At 38.2% G+C, this 25,115-nt stretch overlaps 1 protein-coding gene across 1 annotated transcript in view; it reads left to right on the top strand.

The window, feature by feature from the left end:
* Positions 1-19,300, top strand: part of LOC135104255 (85/88 kDa calcium-independent phospholipase A2-like) — a 50,749-nt gene extending 31,449 nt beyond the window's left edge. Inside the window, exons 5-12 of the mRNA XM_064011440.1 lie at positions 13,256-13,512; positions 13,739-13,929; positions 14,013-14,163; positions 14,464-14,649; positions 15,210-15,381; positions 15,965-16,060; positions 17,664-17,902; positions 18,539-19,300. Coding sequence (XP_063867510.1) covers positions 13,256-13,512; positions 13,739-13,929; positions 14,013-14,163; positions 14,464-14,649; positions 15,210-15,381; positions 15,965-16,060; positions 17,664-17,888 — 1,278 coding nt within the window. The 3' untranslated portion in view covers positions 17,889-17,902; positions 18,539-19,300. The remainder of the gene's footprint in view (positions 1-13,255; positions 13,513-13,738; positions 13,930-14,012; positions 14,164-14,463; positions 14,650-15,209; positions 15,382-15,964; positions 16,061-17,663; positions 17,903-18,538) is intronic.
* The last annotated feature ends 5,815 nt before the right edge of the window (positions 19,301-25,115 follow it).

Here is a 25,115-nt window from a genome sequence, read left to right as displayed (position 1 = left end):
TGCTAGTGAGGAGTGAAGCAAGGGTAGATGGCTGTGTGTTCCCCCCTCCCTCATCGCTTCTCCTGTAGCCCCCACTCCTCGTTTGTCATGTGACTTTCCCCACCTCATAGCAAAGAACAGACATAATGTTGCAAGGACAGAGTGCTGGCACAGAGTTGGAATATATATTCATATATTTATTCTTTTCAGCCCCTCTCACAGTTGCACTACCTTTGGTCAGCTTCCCTAAACTACCACCTGTGTAGTTTAGTGTAGGCCCCACATACACATTTACAGGGTTCTGCTAGTCTCCTGTAATGATTAAATATATTGTAACAACACTAAGTTCAGCATCCCTCACAACTGTCATTAACTCAGGTGAACTTCCCGATGCATTCACCTACGTAGCTTGGTGCAGGGATCAAATACTGGTATACAGGGTCCTTCTGGTCTCCTGTAAACATTAAATGTATGAGGTTGCCAATCTGTTTCACCTCCTACAGGTAAGGGAGCACTACAACTGCCAAACACTGTCAGTTTGCTGAGAAAGAATTGCAAATCTATGTTTTAGGGGTCACAGATAGGACAAATGGTAAACAACTATGAGGTTTATAATGTTCTGTGAGCTACCACCCACTTGAAATGAAACTACCTACACTCAGAGAACATTCCATTCACATGCTGGATAGTAACATTTACAGCTTCCTGGATGACATGCCAGTACCACCCCAACATGTTAGAGATCAAGGAGTTAGTAACAACTACTGCACAACAGAGAATCTCTACATCCTCTGGATCCAAAGCTTTCAACAGAACTTTGAATCCCAGTAGCATTTAATGGCATGAACGACAACAAACCAAGTACATATATATATATATATATATATATATATATATATATATATATATATATATATATATATATATATATATATATATATATATATATATATATATATATATATATATACAAATGGCACAACATACTCTGTCAAACCTCTGTGAATGGTGTGCTGTCTACTTAACCAGTAGGGGCATGGCTGCCACTAACTCATATACAATACTAACTAATAAGTGCCCTCCTTGAGAGGAGGAGGCAGTAGACACCTGCCGAAACGATAATTACTCCCAGTGAGATCTAAAGCACTGTTCAGGGGGTGCTGTGAACTTATCATTAAACCCAGCTGTGACCTCACTGAACATTTCCCTTTGTGTCTCACAACACAAGGGGGCAGTCACAGCCTGGCCTCTAAAGACAACTCTCTTCCTCCACACAAAACTACAAGCACCTAATAACACACACACCCTTCACTCAAAAATTTTAAAATCATCATGGCGACTCCTACACCAGCCTCGGAGTCCCCATCTGGGGAGGGGACCATAAATGTCCCCAGGTCGGACTGCCTTTCTGTCAACGACCCTAAGTGTCTTGACACCCCCCCTCAACTTTTTCTTCATTAACTTCTGCAACATTTGCGGTCTAAGATCTAATTTTCATCTGTAGAACACCACCTCTCCTCTTCTAAACCTCATCTTCTTTTCCTCACTGAAACTCAGGTGTCTGAGGCAACTGACAGTAGCCCCTTTTCTGTTCCCTCCTACTTTCTCTATCCTCATTTTCAATCCAAAGCTGGATGCTGCGTTTATGTGCGCAATGACTTAACCTGCTCTCGTGCCCACGCTGTTGAATCTTCCGAGTTTTTCACCATCTGGCTATGACTACAGAGTCACTCTCATACTAAATTTATCTGTGCTGTATACCTCTCACCTCTGACTATAAGAAATTCTTTGACTACTTAACTTCCAAAGTGGAGCACATTCTGACTCTCTTCCCTTTTGCAGAGATCTCCATTCTTGGAGACTTCAATATTCACCACCAGCTTTGGCTTTCCTCTTCCTTCACTGACCATCCTGGTGAACTAGTCTACAACTTTGCTATCCTCCATGACCTAGAGTAATTGGTGCAACACCCTACTTGTATTCCTGACCGTCTTGGAGATACGCCCAACATTCTTGACCTTTTCCTGACCTCTAATCCTTCTGCTTATGCTGTCACCCTTTCTTCTCTGTTGGGCTCCTCCGATCACAATCTCATAATTTTATCTTGTCCTATCACTCCAATCCCTCCTCAGGATCCCCCTAACCGAAGGTGCCTCTGGCGTTTTGCCTGCTAGTTGGGGGGACCTGAAGAGGTATTTTGCTAATTTTCCTTGGAATGACTACTGCTTCCATGTCAGAGACCCGTCTTTGTGTGCTGAGCGCATAACAGAGCTGATAGTGTCTGGCATGGAGGCATACATTCCTCACTCTTTTTCTCGTCCTAAACCTTCTAAACCTTGGTTTAACACAGCATGTTCTCGTGCTATACATGATAGAGAGGTGGCCCACAAAAGATACTTAAGCCTTCCATCACCAGAATCTCATGCACTTTATATTTCTGCCCGGAACAATGCCAAGTCTGTTCTCCAACTAGCCAAAAACTCCTTCATTAACAGAAAATGTCAAAACCTTTCAAGATCTAACTCCCCTCGTGATTTCTGGCATCTAGCCAAAAATATCTCCAATAACTTTGCTTCTTCTTCTTTCCCTCCTCTATTTCAACCAGATGGCACCACTGCTATCACATCTATTTCTAAAACTGAACTCTTTGCTCAGACCTTTGCTAAAAACTCTACCTTGGACGATTCTGGGCTTGTTCCTCCCTCTCCTCCACCCTCTGACTACTTCATGCCACCTATTAAAATTCTTCGTAATGATGTTTTCCATGCCCTCGCTGGCCTAAAACCTCGGAAGGCTTATGGACCTAATGGGGTCCCTCCTATTGTTCTCTGAAACTGTGCCTCCATGCTTGCACCTTGCCTAGTCAAACTCTTTCAGCTCTGTCTGTCAACATCTACCTTTCCTTCTTGCTGGAAGTTTGCCTACATTCAACCTGTTCCTAAAAAGGGTGACCGTTCTAATCTCTCAAACTACCATCCTATTGCTTTAATTTCCTGCCTATCTAAAGTTTTTGAATCTATCCTCAACAGGAAGATTCTTAAACATCTATCACTTCACAACCTTCTATCTGATCGCCAGTATGGGTTCCATCAAGGCCGCTCTACTGGTGATCTGGCTTTCCTTACTGAGTCTTGGTCATCCTCTTTTAGAGATTTTGGTGAAACTTTTGCTGTTGCCTTGGACATATCAAAAGCTTTTGATAGAGTCTGGCACAAAGCTTTGATTTCCAAACTACCCTCCTGCAGTTTCTATCCTTCTCTCTGTAACTTCATCTCAAGTTTCCTTTCTGACCGTTCTATTGCTGCTGTGGTAGATGGTCACTGTTCTTCTAAATCTATTAACAGTGGTGTTCCTCAGGGTTCTGTCCTGTCACCCACTCTCTTCTTATTATTCATTAATGATCTTCTAAACCAAACTTCTTGTCCTATCCACTCCTATGCTGATGATACCACCCTGCAGTTTTCCACGTCTTTTCATAGACGTCCAACCCTTCAGGAGGTAAACATATCACGCAGGGAAGTCACAGAACGCCTGACTTCTGATCTTTCTAAAATTTCTGATTGGGGCAGAGCAAACTTGGTATTGTTCAATGCCTCAAAAACTCAATTCCTCCATCTATCAACTCGACACAACCTTCCAGACAACTATCCCCTCTTCTTCAATGACACTCAACTGTCCCCCTCTTGTACACTGAACATCCTCGGTCTGTCCTTTACTTATAATCTGAACTGGAAACTTCACATCTCATCTCTTGCTAAAACAGCTTCTATGAAGTTAGGTGTTCTGAGACATCTCCACCAGTTTTTCTCACCCCCCAGATGCTAACCCTGTACAAGGGCCTTATCCGTCCATGTATGGAGTATGCTTCACATGTCTGGGGGTGTTCCACTCATACTGCTCTTCTAGACAGGGTGGAATCAAAAGCTTTTCATCTCATTAACTCCTCTCCTCTAACTGACTGTCTTCAGCCTCTCTCTCACCGCCGCAATGTTGCATATCTAGCTGTCTTCTACCGCTATTTTCATGCTAACTGCTCTTCTGATCTTGCTAACTGCATGCCTCCCCTCCTTCTGTGGCCTCGCTGCACAAGACTTTCTTCTTTCTCTCACCCTTATTCTGTCCACCTCTCTAACGCAAGAGTTAACCAGTATTCTCAATCATTCATCCCTTTCTCTGGTAAACTCTGGAACTCCCTGCCTGCTTCTGTATTTCCACCTTCCTATGACTTGAATTCCTTCAAGAGGGAGGTTTCAAGACACTTATCCATCAATTTTTGACCACTGCTTTGACCCTTTTATGGGACTGGCATTTCAGTGGGCATTTTTTTTATCAGATTTTTGTTGCCCTTGGCCAGTGTCCTTCCTACATAAAAAAAAAAAAAAAATACATAAATATATCCCAACTCCATTCCAATACTCTGTCCCCTATATATATATATATATACCATGTCTTCCCCTCATGCGAACAGAAACCCAACTGAAACAAAGGAGGCAGCACTAGGCTGTCTGCCTTGTGTCCCTCTTAAAAGGAAAGGGAAGCCATATGATAAAGGAGAAGGAGGGGTACAAGAGAAGGGATGGAGGGTTGACTAACACTGCCTGCCTGCTCGCTTCACTCATGCTAGCATCACCCTATGGAGACTGATCTTTCAAAAATTATTGGGAGCAAACTACAAGGGCTAGATTGAATCTGAATATGCTATAGGCAAGAGAAATTCTTCAATTATATAATATGTGTGACTCAACATGAGGGTACAAAAGGAAGTAACAAATTTTTTTTGAGGAAGGGAAGTAACTATATGCTCGGAGTTTTTAAAGTAAACAGGTGGGGCAGCCGTGCACTTATTGCACCTCAGGCATCTTCTGTCTTCATCTCACTCTCCCTCCCTCTCTTGCTCTTTCTCTCATCACCTTTCTCTGTGTCTCTTCCTCCTTCACTCATTACCATTTGCAGAGCTCATAACAATATATATATATATATATATATATATATATATATATATATATATATATATATATATATATATATATATATATATATATATATATATATATATATATATATATATATATATATATATATATATATATATATATATATGTATATATATATATATATATATATATATATATATATATATACCTGCCGAAATGATAATTACTCCCAGTGAGGTCTATAGCACTGTTCACGGGGTGCTGTGAACTTATCATTAAACCCAGCTGTGACCTCACTGAACGTTTCCCTTTGTGTCTCACAACACAAGGGGGCAGTCGCAGCCTGCCACAGAAAACTACAAGCACCTAATAACACACACACACCCCTCACTCAAAAATTTCAAAATTATTATGGCGACTCCTACACCACCCTCGGAGTCCCCATCTGGGGTGGGGACCATAAATGTCCCCAGGTCGGACTGCCTTTCTGTCGACTACCCTAAGTGTCTTGACACCCCCCTCAACTTTTTCTTCATTAACTTCTGCAACATTCGCGGTCTAAGATCTAATTTTCAATCTGTAGAACACCACCTCTCCTCTTCTAAACCTCATCTTCTTTTTCTCACTGAAACTCAGGTGTCTGAGGCAACTGCCAGTAGCCCCTTTTCTGTTCCCTCCTACTTTCTCTATCCTCATTTTCAATCCAAAGCTGGATATTGCGTTTATGTGCGCAATGACTTAACCTGTTCTTGTGCCTACGCTCTTGAATCTTCTGAGTTTTTCACCATCTGGCTATGACTACAGAGTCACTCTCAAACTAAATTTATCTGTGCTGTATACCTCTCACCTAACTCCTCTGACTATAAGAAATTCTTTGACTACTTAACTTCCAAAGTGGAGCACATTTTGACCCTCTTCCCTTTTGCAGAGATCTCCATTCTTGGAGACTTCAATGTTCACCACCAGCTTTGGCTTTCCTTTCCCTTCACTGACCATTCTGGTGAACTAGTCGTCAACTTTGCTATCCTCCATGACCTAGAGCAATTGGTGCAACACCCTACTCATATTCCTGTCTTAGAGATATGCCCAACATTCTTGACCTTTTCCTGACCTCTAATCCTGCTTATGCTGTCACCCTTTCTTCTCCGTTGGGCTCCTCCGATCACAATCTCGTATCTGTATCTTGTCCTATCACTCCAATCCCTCCTCAGGATCCCCTAAGTGAAGGTGCCTCTGGCATTTTGCCTCTACCAGTTGGGGGGACCTGAGAAGGTATTTTGCTGATTTTCCTTGGAATGACTACTGTTTCTGTGTCAGAAACCCATCTTTGTGTGCTGAGCACTTAACAGAGGGGATAGTGTCTGGCATGGAGGCATACATTCCTCACTCTTTTTCTCGACCTAAACCTTCCAAACTTTGGTTTAACACAGCTTGTTCTTGTGCTATACATGATAGAGAGGTGGCCCACAAAAGGTACTTAAGCCTTCCATCACCAGAATCTCATGCACTTTATATTTCTGCCCATAACCATGCCAAGTCTGTTCTCCAACTAGCCAAAAACTCCTTCATTAACAGAAAGTGTCAAAACCTTTCAAGATCTAACTCCCCTCGTGACTTCTGGCATCTAGCCAAAAATATCTCCAATAACTTTGCTTCTTCTTTTTTCCCTCCTTTATTTCAACCAGATGGCACCACTGCTATCACATCCATTTCTAAAGTTGAACTCTTCGCTCAAACCTTTGCTCTACCTTGGATGATTCTGGGCTTGTTCCTCCCTCTCCTCCACCCTCTGACTACTTCATGCTATCTATTAAAATTCTTCGCAATGATGTTTTCCATGCCCTCACTGGCCTAAACCCTCAGAAGGCTTATGGACCTGATGGGTTCCCTCCTATTGTTCTCTGAAACTGTGCTTCCATGCTTGCACCCTGCCTAGTCAAACTCTATCAGCTCTATCTGTCAACATCTACCTTTCCTTCTTGCTAGAAGTTTGCCTACATTCAGCCTGTTCCTAAAAAGGATGACCATTCTAATCCCTCAAACTACTGTCCTATTGCTTTAATTTCTTGCCTATCTAAAGTTTTTGAATGTATCCTTGACAGGAAGATTCTTAAACATATATCACTTCACAACCTTCTATCTGATCGCCAGTATGGTTTCCGTCAAGGCCGCTCTACTGGTGATATTCTGGCTTTCCTTACTGAGTCTTGGTCATCCTCTTTTAGAGATTTTGGTGAAACTTTTGCTGTTGCCTTGGACATATCAAAAGCTTTTGATAGAGTCTGGCACAAAGCTTTGATTTCCAAACTACCCTCTTACGGCTTCTATCCTTCTCTCTGTAACTTCATCTCAAGTTTCCTTTCTGACCATTTTATTGCTCCTGTGGTAGACAGTCACCATTCTTCTCCTAAATCTGTTAACAGTGGTGTTCCTCAGGGTTCTGTCCTGTCACCCACTCTCTTCTTATTATTCATTAATGATCTTCTAAACCAAACTTCTTGTCCTATCCACTCCTATGCTGATGATACCACCCTGCACTTTTCCACGTCTTTTCATAGACGTCCAACCCTTCAGTAAGTAAACATATCACTCAGGGAAGCCACAGAACACTTGACTTCTGATCTTTCTAAAGTTTCTGATTTTGGCAGAGCAAACTTGGTATTGTTCAATGCCTCAAAAACTTAATTCCTCCATCTATCAACTCGACACAACCTTCTAGACATGTATCCCCTCTTCTTCAGTGACACCCAACTGTCCCCCTCTTGTACACTGAGCATCCTCAGTCTGTCCTTTACTTATAATCTGAACTGGAAACTTCACATCTCATCTTTAGCTAAAACAGCTTCTATGAAGTTAGGTGTTCTGAGACGTCTCCGCCAGTTTTTCTCACCCGTCTAGCTGCTAACTCTGTACAAGGGCTTTATCCGTCCATGTATGGAGTATGCTTCACATGTCTGGGGGGTTCCACTCATACTGCTCTTCTAGACAGGGTGGAATCAAAAGCTTTTCATCTCATCAACTCCTCTCCTCTAATTGACTGCTTTCAGCCTCTCTCTCATCGCTGCAATGTTGCATCTCTAGCTGTCTTCTACCACTATTTTCATGCTAACTGCTCTTCTGATCTTACTAACTGCATGCCTCCCCTCCTCCCACAGCCTCGCTGCACAAGACTTTCTTCTTTTTCTTACCCCTATTCTGTCCACTTCTCTAACGCAAGAGTTAACCAGTATTCTCAATCATTCATCCCTTTCTCTGGTAAACTCTGGAACTCCCTGCCTGCTTCTGTATTTCCACCTTCCTATGATTTGAATTCCTTCAAGACGGAGGTTTCAAGACACTTATCCTTCAATTTTTGACTACCACTTCCGACCCTTTTATGGGACTGGCATTTCAGTGGGCATTTTTTTTATTGGATTTTTGTTGCCCTTGGTCAGTGTCCCTCCTACATAAAAAGAAAAAAAATATATATATATATATATATATATATATATATATATATATATATATATATATATATATATATATATATATATATATATATATATACATACATACATACATACATACATACATACATTCATACAGTGGTACTTTGACTTATGAGTTTAATTCGTTCCATGACAGAGCCCATAACTCAATTTGCTGGTATGTTAAATAAATTTTCCCCATTGAAATTAATTCAAATGCCATTAATCCATTTCAGCCCCAAAAAACACAACCCAATTTTTTTTGTTACATGTTTTTAAATTGGTAAACTGTCGATATAATAAACCTCTGTTTACTGAACTTCAGTTATAAGGACCTCTTTAACCCCTTTGGCACGATGACGCAGTACACGCGTCATTTCATCTCTTATAGCATATCCGAGTGATGTGCATACTGCGTCATGATCATTTGAGCCAGTGTGTGTTTCATTTCTTCTTGGATATAGTATGAGGTCTTTCAGAATGTTGGCCAAATATGATATGGTGTTTTACGTTCCTCCCAATTTTATTCTAATGTCAGAATATGAGAGAATTTCACGCATTCATAGTGGATCTTACCAGACAATTTCTACCACTGGTAGTCAAATATCCTTGGTTTCTACCATGAAATAACACAAATAAAGTGAGGGAAAATATGAGTGTAGAAACCTCTCGCCCATTAAGTTGCCAGTACATGCTCGCACCGTTGGTCATATATCATGTCGTCCCGCCCCTCTCTTCCCCTCTCCTCTCATCTGTTTCTGTTTTTTTTTCCTTTTCTCTGTTATCTTGAAATGAGAGAGAGAGAGAGAGAGAGAAAGCATGTGTGTGTGTGTGTGTGTGTGTGTGTGTCTCGTGTTTCATTGTACAAAATTGCTCTGCTTTGATGATGTTTCTCAACCAGTCCCTCCCTATATCTCTGTTATCTCCCCTTCACCCTCCATTATCTAGTATCTTGCTCTTTTCTCTCCGTCCTCACAAGCATTCACAAGAAAAGTGTTGGGATGGGTGGTGGGAAAGAGTGTGGCAAAGCAAAATGTTTGGCAGCAGTCGTTTTTCGCTTTTGTTCTATTATTATAGTACTGGTACGTATTTTTATTTGTTATTATTTCACTTATTGCCAAAATATTATAGTATATTTTAGCAGATGACATTATCTACACACATGCGAGGTGGCCGTCATATTTCTCTCTCTCTCACGCGGAAATCCCAGATATGATGTGTGGCGCGCATTTTGACTTGCCATACCAAAGAGGTTAAGGCTGTTGAACACATGTTTTATTTTAAGAAACTGTTCATAAATTACAACATATTTCAAGATTATCGAATGCTTGCTTTATTTTATGAACATCCTAGGTCTTAAAATGTGGGAGAGTTGGCTGACACAGTCAACTGCATATTTGAGAAGTAAATTGTAGCTGTGTGACAGCCAGTGAATGACTTTGACAATGGCTGATGCTATGCTCTCTCTCTCTCTCTCTCTCTCTCTCTCTCTCTCTCTCTCTCTCTCTCTCTCTCTCTCTCTCTCTCTCTCTCTCTCTCTCTCTCTCTCTCTCTCTCTCTCATCCCCAATATGTGTTCATTATATCGAGGGTTTGCTGTAAGAAAAATGTATTTATAAATAACAAATGTTGTGTAAGAACACAGGAAGTGAATGAGTGAGATGAGGAATGCTGGACGGATGTTATGGTACTCGCTGTGCCAACTAGCAGTGGTGTATCTGAAGCTTGTGTCTCAGATTTTGGCTCACAACTCGAAGCAAAAAATCTTCCAAGCAACAGCTTGTATCTCAAAATCTCATAATCTGGGGCACTCATAAGTCAAAGTACCACTGTATATATATATATATATATATATATATATATATATATATATATATATATATATATATATATATATATATATATATATATATATATATATATATATATATATATATATATATATATATATATATATATATATATATATATATATATATATATATATATATATATATATATATATATATATATATATATATATATATATATATATATATATATATATATATATATATATATATATATATATATATATATATATATATATATATATATATAATAGAATCCCTAATAATCAGACCAATTCATACTCTGAGACATAGCTGAGGAAAGCTTTTCTATTTCAGTGATGTAGTCTGCAATACCTTTACAAATGGTCATAAACACCATCAGCATACAATCTTTAATGGTTAAAGTTGTACGGCACAGCCTCAGTATGGAGTTTATTCAACAAGATCAGATATGTAAAAATTATCTTTATTTATACCAGTATAACTAACTGTATCCTTCATAATCCTTCTTTGGATTAAGTGTAGTGCTAGCCTGTATATCATCATTGTTATCTTCATTAATTCTAGAAGGAATGAAATCTGATGTACAATCATTGTCATTTTCATCAGAGAGAGGAAATGAAGTGTTTGAAGAGGGTGAACAATCAGCAATATTCCTCTTCAGGTTGAAGTTGCTGTTGGGAAGATGGCTTCATCCAACAGCGCTTCCCTGATGTTTCTTGTTATTTTTCTCCTCCTCTCTCTCTCTCTCTCTCTCTCTCTCTCTCTCTCTCTCTCTCTCTCTCTCTCTCTCTCTCTCTCTCTCTCTCTCTCTCTCTCTCTCTCTCTCTCTCTCTCTCTCTCTCTCTCTCTCTCTCTCTCTCTCTCTCTCTCTTTTTAATTGGTTTAATATTTGTTTTGTTCTCTTCAAACAATAATCCTAATTTTTTTCCTCCCAGGCATGCACAATTTGTTTTTCGTGCCCAAGTATCAGGGCCCAAGGTAAACACTGTCATCACCATCAATCATGAAGCATTTTGCAGTGATGTAATTTTTCTTCAGCTTTAAATTTTATGCAGTATTAATATATTTCTTGGCAATTTTCTTTGAAATTATTATGATTGAGATGACATTTTACATTCGCACATATTATGCACCATTATTTTTTTCAGACAAATTTTTTTTCAGACAACATTATTCCTTGATACTCTGTACAAATACCAAAGTTTCTGGAGCAGGGGATTTCATGACCACTTGCTGTGCTGATGTTTTTTTTTCTTACTAATCATTCCAATGACAATTTTCATTGCAGCTGTTGCATAACATCATCAGTAGCAGAAGCTACAGCACTTGCTGCAGAGTTTCTTACACAGTCTGATGAACTTTTACTAAACAAGTGTAGTGTACTCATCATCTGCTATACTTGTGCTGTTAGTGGATTGTTAGAATTAGTATGAATGCTGGGCTTCTTGGTCCCCCTGTTCCCCTTCTGTCTGCATACTACTGCTACATTTATGTTTGCAATAATTATATTGCCAGTTGGAGGTTCCTGGAGTCATATAATGTTCTCTGCTCCTCTCAATGTATTCATGTCCAGCACACAAAAAGAGTGACAATGACAATGACTACTGTGAAAGTTGGATACAGACTGATGACCATGATATTGATGGCAAACAGTTAACATAGTTCATTTGTCCAAATACCCTCTTCGTCACTGGTTCAGTTCTTCACTGGTCTGGGAGCACCACTAGTTCAATACTACATGCTGATTCATGATAATAATAATAATAATAATAGTAATAATAATAATAATAATAATAATAATAATAATAATAATAATAATAATAATAATAATGATAATACTGGTTCAGTTGTCCATTGATTAGTAATGATGATAATAATAATACACCACATATTCGATATATGCAAGTTCAAAATATGTTAATCCTATCTTACGTGACAAGTATTCTCAGTATGTGAAAGAAATTCTCTATTATGCTAGTAACAGTGGTGGTGCAACTGGTTGGTGAGATCCATTGGACCTTCAGTCAACTTTTAAAAGGAACTGATGATTTTGAAGCCCCTGGAACCAAGCTTACAGTAACCAGATGGTGGAAATTCTTTAATATTTGTGCTGCACTCAGCAACATTGGATAATATTGCTGTCATTGCTTCTTGAAAAGCAATTTGGAATGATGCTGTGCACCCATTAAGTGAATTTCTGTCATTTGCAGGAACCGTGCAATAATGTGTAGACATTGGATGTCATGTATGTAGAGCAGATTTCACAGACATGGAGCCTGATGACATCATCAAGCTCACTGACTCTTATGCTGAAGAGCTGTCTATGGATGACAATTTATCTTTACTGTTTTACTGTTGCTTTAGTGCTTTATTTTTTTGTGAAATGGTACCAGAATAAATATTTAGAGGGTTCAAAAATGGGTTGTAGAACATAACCCCCAAGAATTAATGGGATGATAAGTTTGATATATGTGAATTCTCATTATGGGAACTTTTCACAGAACATAACCCTCACATTTAACAAATACCTGCTTCAATGTTAATATATTTATAATATTACTGGTTCACTTGTCACTGGTGCATTTGTCACAGGTTAAGTTGCCCGCTGGTCCAGTTATCTACTGGTTCAGTTGTCCACTGTTTCCGATGTCTACTGGTTCAGTTGTTCCCTAGCTCAGTTGTTCACTGGCTCAGTTGTCCACTGGTTCAGTTGTGACATGTTGTCACTGGTTCAGTTGTCCAGTCCATTTTTTTTTTTTTCTTTTTTTTATTATGGAAGCTAGTGTTTTGTTTTTTTTGCTGCCCTGCACTGGTATTTACTATATTCAGTGTTTGTCCTCTGTATCTTAGCTTTCAACTTGTCACTCTGTGGAGATTTTATGTATAGCAATCATTGCAGAATACTCTAACAGTGTACTTACTACCATGAAGAAGAAAAAAACATTATTTTGTGTTTTGCTCAAATTACTATCTAGCTGCAACATCTGATTAGTTTTTAGATTAGTGTTGTAATCTTTCTCTCAGATTTCTGTGTTTTTCAGGGATCAACAGCACGACACATTATTACAACTAGCAATTATAAGGAGAAGCACCTAATGTTGTACCTGATGCATGCAGTGGGTGCCCCTCGCTGCCAGATGAGACTTGCCAACTGCACAGATGGCTGTTCTCCAACTGGCTCCTTTGATGGAGTACCAACAGAGTGTTCCACTGTTTCACGTGCTAGGATGACTTATGATGATTTCTTAGATTCTTGCCTACTGGAGCAAGCTATCTCAAATGTGCAGTCCCCTTTAGGGTGAGTTTGGATGTAATGGCTTGTATACAAACTGGCATCAGGCAAACACTCAGTTATCTGCACACAATTTGATGCAAAAATTAAGGAGGTATAACTCTTGGCTCAAACCATCCTATTTCCATGGTATCTACAAAGCTTATACAACTATCTGTACTGTAAAAGTGGTGACAACAAGCCATGTAATTCCCTAATACCATAAAACTGAAAGCACTCATATACTTTTCAGGCTTGAAAGGGTGGGTGCCACAAAGAAGAAAGGTCGAGTCTTGTGTCTAGATGGAGGTGGTATTAAGGGCCTTATCCTCATTCAGCTCCTCAGTGCTCTGCAAGAGGCAGCAGGGAGGCCTATCTTGCACCTCTTTGACTGGATTGCTGGCACTAGCACAGGGGGCATCCTTGCCCTAGCATTAGCAATGGGTAAACAAAGCTGGATCATTGGCTTTTCTCAGTAAATTTTGTGTTGAGGTTTTCACTAATCTAACTTTGTTTCCCTTCAACAGGTAAGGATGTTCGCTATATGCAAGGTTTGTACTTCAGGCTAAAGGATTTAGTATTTTTAGGGCGACGACCATATGATGAAAAGCCCTTGGAAGAGATCTTGAAGAAGGAGTTTGGAGAAGAAACTGTTATGTCAGACATCAAACAAGTCAGGTTAGTTGTTCTTTGTGGTAGAAGAGGATGCTATAGATTTGTTTTTGTTATATATTAGGGGCTCAGTAAATGCAGATTACTGATGTTTGAAAATGGTTATCCACAGATTAGAAAGCCATGAATTTGTACAATGCACACCAAAATATATATATATATATATATATATATATATATATATATATATATATATATATATATATATATATATATATATATATATATATATATATATATATATATATATATATATATATATATATATATATATATATATATATATATATATAATTTTATCATCAGAGTAGTTGTGACTGGTGTGCTGGCTGACAGATCACCAGCAGACTTGCACCTCTTCCGAAATTATTTAAGTGGAGAAGAGATGCTTGGAAACCAGTCAGGAGGCTCTTTTGCTTCTACCAAGGCCCCACAGGAGCAGTTGGTGTGGAGAGCTGCCAGAGCCTCAGGAGCAGCCCCATCCTACTTCAGGTAGGTGCTGCCAGTGAAAGTTTAGTGACTGATGGAGGAAGAGAATGTGTGAGAGAGAGAGAGAGAGAGAGAGAGAGAGAGAGAGAGAGAGAGAGAGATTCAAGGAGGTACTATTATTACTTTATGGATACCTGCTTTAAAAGGTAATGGTTGATGGTTTTGAATAATGTTTTTGGTACTACAGGACCAAAATTAGATGTTGATTTCATTCCTAACAGCATCATTGGTAAAATAAGAGAAATGTGTTACAGTGTAGTATGTTTTATAAGAAATTTTCATCTTATTGCATGTAAATTTTAACTGAATTATAATTTTCTTGCTTCAATAAGAAATTTTCATCTTATTACATGTAAATTTTAACTGAATTATAATTTTCTTGCTTCAATATTCATGAACCTCTTAAAGAATATTTCAAAACATTTTCACAATTTTGTGTGAAGATGGCATTCTCCATGTAAGTAATAAAAGTAGATATTTAGATTGACAAAGTGCTTCTTCGTATTGTATTGGTGGTCAATGATATTCTTGTATCCTTCATCTCTTGTCTTGAATCCCAACAGAGCCTTTGGACGGTTTATTGATGGAGGACTGATTTCCAACAACCCAACACTGGATGTACTAACTGAAATTTTTGAATATAATACCACCTTGCTGGCCCTTGGCAGAGAGGGTGAGGCAGCACAGCCAGCCACAGTTATTTCACTTGGAACAGGCCGCCCACCAGTGACGCGAGTGAGTATTAGAGAAAGAGCTATTTATGGTATATAAAGGAGGATCATCACAAGATTGCTGCCTGGAAGAAGTGTAGAATTTGGTATTCATTGTCATACAGTATGGTTATTAATCAGTTTATTTTTTACCTACAATGTATATAGTAATCTCTCAGTTAACACAATCTCTCTTATATGTGACGGCTATCAGTAAGAATTCACGAAAGGGATAGGCATAACAGGAAGATATTCATTTATTCCTGTCACTGTATTTCCTCTTTCATACTTTTCTCTCTTTCTCTTCCCCTTTCTGTCACACACACTTTCTGTTCTGACATTTCACTAGTTGTCTTCTTGCACTTGCCAAATGTACCATACTCATACTAGATACACTGTCTTGGTCATCTCATTTTCTGTTGTTCTTTTCATGTGGCAAAATCATCTTAGGAAGTTTAATTGAGGATAGTTTTGTATTTATTCACTTTTGAGAACATGTATATTGCTACACGTCAGCAGCATTCACTTTACCATTTCAATACTATGCAATTTTGTTGCCTTGGTGAACCATTTATCAAAATAAATATGATATGGAATTTATTTTATAGGTTGATGCTATTGACTGCTTCAAGCCAGAGAGTATGTGGAGCACAGTACAGATGGCCTTTGGACTTTCTAATATTGCTAAGATGCTCATTGATCAGGTAAATTCCTCTAATTCAGTATTTTTATTTAGTCTTATTTAGTTTGTATCTTTATATTTATGCTTATAGTCTATAGTAGATGTTGCATTTCTCAACTTTAGAATATAAACTCTTATGGATAATGAGTGTTATAAAAATAGTGATCTTTGCAAAAATAAGAACCATAGGTTCTAACATTACATACATTAAAATTACTTGTATTTTAAGAATCATTATTATTACCTTAGTATTTCTTGTTCTGGGTAGATTAAGAGATTTAACTTAAGTAGCTCATTATGAAGGGCAGGGGTAAACCAGTGTATGCTTTCTTGCCTTGCTATAGATTTATGTAGCCATCTGCATTAAGTCTAAGCTCCTTGGGGTGTAGTATGATGGTCCATGAGACTATTCCCTTCCACTGGAGGCTAATGGTGCTAAGAATACAAATAATGTTTATGTATGCAGTGCTTTGTTTGGGTAATATATATGTATGTGCTGATTAGACAAAAGGTGTATTTCTTATATAAACGTTGATGTCTCAAAAAGATGTCCGTTGAATTTTATACAGTGTAAATTCATGTCATTTGCTTTGTATAGCCTCTTCCTGATTCAGTTAAATCTTTATCTCCACTCTCCAGTTTTCCAGTACTCCATTTACCAGCTTTGCATTTATTTATTTATGAATTATTTTTATTATTATTATTATTATTATTATTATTATTATTATTATTATTATTATTATTATTATTATTATTATTATTTACCATATTTACTCCCATATAAGATGCACTTTTTTCCAAAAAAAAAAAAAAAATGCTCCAAAAAATCACCATGCATTTTATATCCTGATGATTAGGTTTGGGTAGGCCCATGGGTTATGGTTATTGGTACTAGAATAACACCTGAACACCACTGTTTGACCCCAGTATGAAGTATTTATATTTATATACTATTAGACAATGATTACAAATCGAAATAGTGCTAAAAATTTCTAGATAATGATTACGAAGCACAATAATGCTAAAACACAAAAGCCAATTTCTGTAACTGTGAAGCACATCAGTCAATGGACTTACCCTATGTGAATAAAATTTGTGGTAAATTTATTAAGGTAATAAACAGCTTTATACTGAAGTCATAGCCATAATTTGTATGAAGAAAATGGCTTTAGCTGGTTACATTTTGTGCACTTACCATGAAACACAGCTGCTCGCGCAACTTTTAGCATCAAGATCAAGATCAGAGACCATAACATGTGTAGGAAATGTTTTGTTTACCATTTCAAGTCAATAACTACTTGGGGTAGGAGCACTGTAATTCTTCAGTCAATAGTGAAACATCTTGAACATAGAGAAAGGTAGAAAGTAATATAAAGTAGTATCATAGTTATAATTGTTCAGCGACAATTATGATCATTGATAAACTGGTATGATATTTTCTGGTCTTCTGTATTGGTTTGAGCTGCAGCTTGGACCAAAGCCTAATTGAGGGTTGGGCTATGAAACTCAGGGAAAAGTGGGTTTTATTTTATTTTTTCTAAATATCCCCTTTCAAATTATATGGCAGGAATTACGGTATTTTCAATTTTTTTATTTATTTATTTATTTATTTTATTTTTTTCCAGGCAACAATGGCTGACAATCGCACAGTGGACAGAGCACGTGCCTGGTGTGCAACCTGTGGTATAGTGTATCAGCGACTGTCTCCACAGCTCTCCCTTGATGTGCAGCTAGATGAGAGACAAGATGAGATCTTAATCAATGCATTATGGGAAACTATGGTATATATCCGTAGCATGAAGGACAAAATAAACCGCCTGGCAAACTTGCTAACTCTTGGTTGCCCTTAGAGTTAAGAATAAAGGTGTGTTGATCGTAATTTGTGTTGGCGTGATGATAGATAGATTTTACTCATTCCTAGTTGATTGTAAAATAGTGAAATATTATATATATGCCTTATGCAAGAATGGTGAATCATGGTGTAGTCTTTGTGACCCTGAACATATCCATGCTCATATATGCAAAGACTGCTTCACTGTTGGCAGTGTGAAGAATCCATAACTGTGACTAGTAAGCAATAAATATCAACAATCCATGATCCATACAGTGGTCCTTAAATGCTGTTTTTCTGTTGTTGCACTTTACTTGTAGAGTTAAGTATTTGTGCAGGGATGACTGTTATGATTCACTATTAAGCTGCCCATTTGTTTGTTTTTTTTACACAACTGTATAGACAGCTTTTGTTATAATACCACCATTTGGTTAAGTTTGAAGTAAAGCTAAGGGTTTCCTTAGAAGAAAAGAATAAATTAATTTTGAAATTACATGTTTTATTGTTGGATGAAAGATTATCCTGTGCAGGTATAAAGGCAAGAAAAAGATAGAGGAGAAGGGAAAGTGTTATGGCCACTAGGGCACTCTGCTTACCATTATTTGATATTAATACATGAATGATATACCTAAACATAAGCCTTTCTAATTTTTCTTGTATTCTTTTCAGGTGTCTTAAAAGTTGCCATTTGTATTAGCTTCATGTGGGTCATTGTTTCCTGAATCCATGGCATGAGGGTTGCATAGTATGCTGGGAGCAGGAAGTGGTACCAGTGTTTGAGTAGGAACTCCAGTAGAGACTACTTGTTTATATAACCACATACTTGTAAGATTTTCTTTAAACTAGTCATTTATTTTTTAATGCCTTTCAAGAATTTTCTACTTTACTTCTTGTTCTTTGTGTACATTTCATAAAATTTCTCTTGAAATCTACCCAGTAAAATATCTTATTCATGCCAAAGCACAGGATTAATTTATAAATTAAGTAATATAAAGCTATAGTTGTTCAATGTACACAGCTTGTTATTACTGTGCATATATTTTAATAGCATATATGGATGGGCATTATTTTTGTATGTTTATTTTTAAGGGTAAGCTTTTAACAGAATAGTTCTTGTGAAATAAGGTGATATTTGATTACTCATTGGAGTTGCTTGTTTATATACATTTAAATTTATTCTAGTAATGATTGTACATTTTACCAGTCAGATACTATGTATAGTCCAGTGGTTCTCAACCTTTTTGTCTCCATTACTCCCCTTTCATGAATTCTCAACATTCGCATGGCTCCCTTTCATTTTTCTCCTAAATCCCACCCTACATTTTCTCTCACACCCCACATTGCACAAACAAGTACAATTTCACACATACATACACATGTACACACACATTCATAACAGTATTATGTAACTTGAAATTTTTTTTTGCCAAAGTAATCAGTTAAAAGAAGAAAATTTTCTTCTGCCAGGGCAGAGTGATGCAAGTTTTTTTATTCAGATTCCTAACATTATTTAGAAATGTATAATTTGTTACAGCCTGCTATGGCCCCCCTAAATTCTTAGCATGGCCCCCAGGTTGAGAACCACTGGTATAGTCAAAGACAAAAGTTGTGTCATCAATTTTGGTTAAAACATATGGTAAAGAGCTAACCTTATGGTACTGTGTACCATATATCATAGGTATGGTTGGTAGCACTGCCATAGGGGTTTCAATACTTGCCACAGCTCATGTGTCATAATAGTTTGTATCCTCATTAATGTGTTCTCCAATATTCAATGTCTTATTGAACCTCTCATATTTTTTAAAGCAGTGTCTGAAACACACATGAGGTTCAATATATTTACAGAATTGTATGACATTCCCATATAATACACAGAATTATAGTTCTTCCAGACTAACTTGATATTTGGAGCATTAGCTATAACTGCTGCCACCTCATCCCTCGCTCCTCACCCCATCATGATCCCACTTGTCCAAGTGATTGCTTGTGAGGATGGCAGTAAAGGTACTCTGTTGGCCTTTTCTTCCATAAAATATCTATTTACATTGTAAATGACTTCCTTTCCCTGGCTGTGTAGAGCATGAGAGTGGGAAGCTGGAGTACTTTCCATGGCAAAGGGGTGACCAGGAATGAATTATATGATCTGGGCCCACGGCAGGCCAGCTGGGTGCAGCCAGGGGAAGTCATGTGTCAAGAATACTGGGGCGGCAACATCACATGACTTGTATGTGTTGCCAAGTATACAGGAAGGCATACAGAGTTGTTCTTCCATCTTCAAATTGAAAATCATTCAATAACCCATGCAGTCATATATAAAATATAATTTTAAACAAATTAAGTCAAAAGATGACAGTATGAGAGAGAGAGAGAGAGAGAGAGAGAGAGAGAGAGAGAGAGATTGCCATGTACCTATCAAGTGTGAACATGACAGCAGTGCAGGACAGGTGCAGCCAACTCCCTAAGTACCAAGTTAGTCTGGAAGGACTATAGGATGTTTAAATAATAGGATACAAACTGGAGAAATACAAGTAAACTCCTTTATTGCTACAAGAAACAAATAACCTCTTGGTTTGTTTCAATCATTATCTCATCAGTAGTAGATATCAAGCTTTGAACCCATATTTGAACAGTAGTAACTTAAGGAATGTTTGCCAACTGGTAGCATGCAACTGTGTTCATTTTTTTTTTATATTTCACAAGTTACATTTCTTATTCAGACAAAACACTCACATGACTTTTGTCTAATTGTATATAGTGGTGTACATTTTTAACTCAAATATCCTGATTTTTTTTTCTAGAGTGAGTTTGATATCCTTGTTGAATATATGGGTATGTGCATCATAAATTTATGGTAATTTATACAATTCAAGAAAGATCACTAGTTTTCTTTTCACACAAAAGAATTATCTGACTGTTGATTTTACAGTGACTAATAAACTTGTAAAACCAAAGTTCATGTGCCAGATAATTTGAGGCACCTAGAGCCAGAGTGACATAAGTGCTGAAAATTAGAACAGAGAAAAACGCTGTCAAAGTTTTGCGAGTTTCAAAATGTAATATCTCTTCAATAGATTGAAATAAAAAGTAATGTTTGGTATAAAAATATTCAGTAATTTATGTCCTTTACAACTATTTAGTTGAATTACATTATTACAATTAAATTACATTATTAAAAACAGATTGTGTTTTTCTTCAATACAATTTTGTTAAGAATATCACACAGCTACATTAAAATTGTATCTATTGTATTATATCAAGTTGTTTTATTTTCTGTGTACTAATAGGAGAGTCACAACTATTTAAAAGTCTTTTTAGTGATCTTATCAATTTTATGAAGCAAAAATGTAAGTGACATACAGGTACTTCCTAAGATGAATACAAACAAAGAAAACGATACAAGCTTAAAAGATGAAACTGAAAGAAACTAAAACAAAAGAACTAATAAACATTTTGAAAATCTACCAGTATACCTGAATCTCATGCACTATATATTTCTGCGCAGAATCATGCCAAGTCTGTTCTCCAACTAGCGCAAAAACTCCTTCATAATAGAAAATGTCAAATCTTTCAAGATCTAACTTCTCTTGTGACTTCTGGCACCTAGCCAAAAATATCTCTAATAACTCTGCTTCTTCATCTTTCTCTCCTTTATTTCAACCTGATAGCACCACTGCTATATCATCGATTTGTAAACTCTTCACTCAAACCTTTGCTGAAAACTCTATCTTGGATAATTCAGGCCTTGTTCCTCCCTTTCCTCCACCCTCTGACTACTTCAAGCTACCCAGAAAGATCTTTCACAGTGATGTTTTCCATGCCCTCACTGGTCTAAACCCTTGGAAGGCTTATGGACTTGATGGGATCCCTCCTTTTGTTCTCCGAAACTGTGCCTCTGTGCTTGCACCTTGTCTAGTCAAACTCTTTCAGCTCTGCCTATCAACATCTAACTTTCCTTCTTGCTGGAGGTTTGCCTACATTCATCCTGTTCTTGAAATGGGTGACTGTTCTAATCCCTGAAACTACCATCCTATTGTTTTAATTTCCTGCCTATCTAAAGTTATTGAATTAATCTTCAACAGGAAGATTCTTAAATATTTATCACTTCACAACCTTCTATGTGATCAACAGTATGGGCTCCATCAAGGCTGCTCTGCTGATAATCTGTCTTTCCTTACTTAGTCTTGGTCGTTCTCTTTTAGAAATTTTGGAGAAAGTTTTGTTGTTGCCTTAGACATACCAAAAGCTTTTGATTGAGTCTGGCACAAAGCTTTGATTTCCAAACTACCCTCCTACGGCTTCTATCCTTCTCTCTATAACTTCATCTTAAGTTTCCTTTCTAACCATTCTATTGCTGCAATGGTAGACTGTCACTGTTTTCCTCCTAAATATATCAACAGTGGTGTTCCTCAAGGTTTTGTCTTGTCATCCACTCTCTTCCTATTATTCATCAATGATCTTCTAAACCAAACTTCCTGGCCCATCCACTCCTACACTAGTGATACCACACTGCACTTTTCCACATCTTTTTGCAGACATCCAAGCCTTCAGAAAGTAAACTTCACATAGGGAAGCCACAGAACATCCAACTTCTGACCTCTCTAAAATTTCTGATTGGAGCAGAGCAAACTCAGTATTGTTCAGTGCCTCAAAAACTCAATTCCTCCATCCATCAACTTGATACAACTTTCTAGACAACTATTCCCTCTTCTTCAATGACACTCAACTGTCCCCTTCTACACTGAACATCCTTGGTCTTTCCTTTACTTATAGTCTAAACAGGAAACTTCTCATCTGTAGCTAAAACAGCTTCTATGAAGTTAGGTTTTCTGAATTGTCTTAACCAGTTTTTCTTAACCCCTCACAGCTGCTAACTCTGTACAGGGGCCGTATGGAGTATGCTTCACATATAAAGGGGGTTCCACTCACACCACTCTTTTAGATATGGTGGAATCAAAAGCTTTTTATCTTATTAACTCCTCTCCTCTAATTGACTATCTTCACCCTCTTTCTCATCACCAATATATTGCAACTTGTTATCTTCTACTGCTATTTTCATGCCAACTGCTCTTCTGATCTTGCTAACTGCATACCTTCCCTCCTCCTGTGGCTTTACTGCACAAGACTTTCTTTCACTCACCCCTATTCTGTCCACCTTTCTAATGCATGAGTTAACCAGTATTCTCAGTGTATCAGTCTCAGCAATTACTATTATTATACATATGTATATTTCACTATTTCATATATTCATCCCACGTGTACCATGGCCAGGCAGTCCTTTCTCCACCTCCCAAGGGAATTTCACACCCATTTCCAGTCCTTAGGGATAACACCTGCTTACATATGTTCATCCTCTTCCTGGTCATTTCTCCTCCTCCTCTACCTCAAGGGAATTTCACACCCACTTCCAGTCCTTAGGGATAACACCTGTGTTCATTCCCCTTCTCTACCTTTCAAGGGAATTTCACACCCTCTTCCAGTCCTTTAGGATAATTATCTGCAATCCACTTAGCTCTGATAAATACAGCCTGCATGTAGAGAGCTCTCAGTTTATTCTGGAGTTCAGACACAGTCAGTCAGTCACCCAGTCACAAGCAGTCAGTCTTGATCTCTCACTCAGTTCCACTCAGTCACAGTCAGCCGTGAGAGACACTGTTCAGTATAAATCATATCACTTCCGAGAAAGAGTACAACCAATCGTCACGTTACAATTTCATCTTGAATCAAGTGTGTTTTATCTACATATTATTAAATCGAGCTCTCATCATCGTGTCTTTTATTTGCACACATCATTTATTCGCACACATCACTATATCAACCAACTACCCACGACCTCCAAGTTACCAGAATCACTGCCTCCCTCCAGTCCCCCATGCTACCAACACTCCAACCATCCTCATTGACTGGCAAGTAATAAGCATCATCAACCATCAACTCCAGAAGAACAGAGGTGACAATCACCTCTGAAACACTGGTGGTGCACAACCAGAAACAGGGGTGGATTACAAGTTAGAATAAGTGATGGCAAAGCGGTGGTGTGACTGAAGACGCACAAACTCATAAGTATGCACCGAGACGAGAATATCATGCCCTATCGAAGCAAGCGTGAATGCTGATACGCCACGTGCTCTCTCTCTCTCTCTCTCTCTCTCTCTCTCTCTCTCCTGGCCACTCCAACGTGCTCCCATGTGACTCTTCCCTGTGGCCACACCCTACTCCTCCCATGTGCACCTCATCGCCGCCAGCCCGCCACCCATGTTCTCACAGACTTAGCTTCTTCCCCAAGCCACATCCAGCCACCTCCCCCTCCACCAGTGCTCACAGACATCCCTCATCATTGGATGACCTTCCTAGGACGTTCTACACACCAAGGCTTCATCACTTTCACTGCCGGACTCATCCAAGGTCATCTCCTCATGTCTGCCCAGCTGTGTTCCTCTAGTCATCTGCTTTCAGTTCTTGGCCAACATTTAAGTATCAAATCCGATCCAGATTATTCTTGTCTTTTCACTCTTCCTTCTTCTGTTATTAAGTGGTGCCTATCTGTCTATTTATCTATCTGTTTGTCTGTCTGTGTCTGTCTGTCTGTCTGCCTATCTGTCTCCTGCCATCTGTCTGTCTGTCTGTCTGCTTATCAGTGTTTATATCAATCCCTTCTGTCTTTCATTATTATTGTTACTGATCATTATGCTGTCAGAGACCTTCAGTGGCAACAACTTCACAGGTCAATTTGCTCGTTGGCATCTCGTGATTCAAGAATTTAATCCTACAATTTCATATATTCCTGGTAAGGCAAACTCAATGGCAGATGCACTATCACACAATATTGCTACTATCTCTGTCAAGACAGAAAATCCTGCTATACCAACCATGGATGAAATAAGGAAACATCAATGTTCAGACGTTTTCTGTTTTAGTGTTGCTTACTACCTTGAATCTGGTGATGAAATAAATCTTCCTAAGTTGCAAGTGAGTGCTGATATGTTTTTCATGCAAGACTATCTCTTATATACTCGTAAGTTGAGTGATGTCTCTTCTGACAATTCTAGTGAGCGTTTATCTCAGCTCATTGTACCTCAGTCACTAGCGAGTATCATACTTCATCACATTCACGACTCACCCCACGCAGGACATCCAGGTCAGGACAGATGCCTCGTGCAGGTAAAACGATCATATTTCTGGCCGACTATGAGGAAAGATATCTTTCAACACTGTGCGGTCTTTCCTCGGTGTGCTTCACATTGTATCT

The sequence above is a fragment of the Scylla paramamosain genome, chromosome 10, assembly GCF_035594125.1.
Source record: "Scylla paramamosain isolate STU-SP2022 chromosome 10, ASM3559412v1, whole genome shotgun sequence".
Lineage (NCBI taxonomy): Eukaryota > Metazoa > Arthropoda > Malacostraca > Decapoda > Portunidae > Scylla > Scylla paramamosain.
This window is presented reverse-complemented; position numbering and strand designations above follow the sequence as displayed.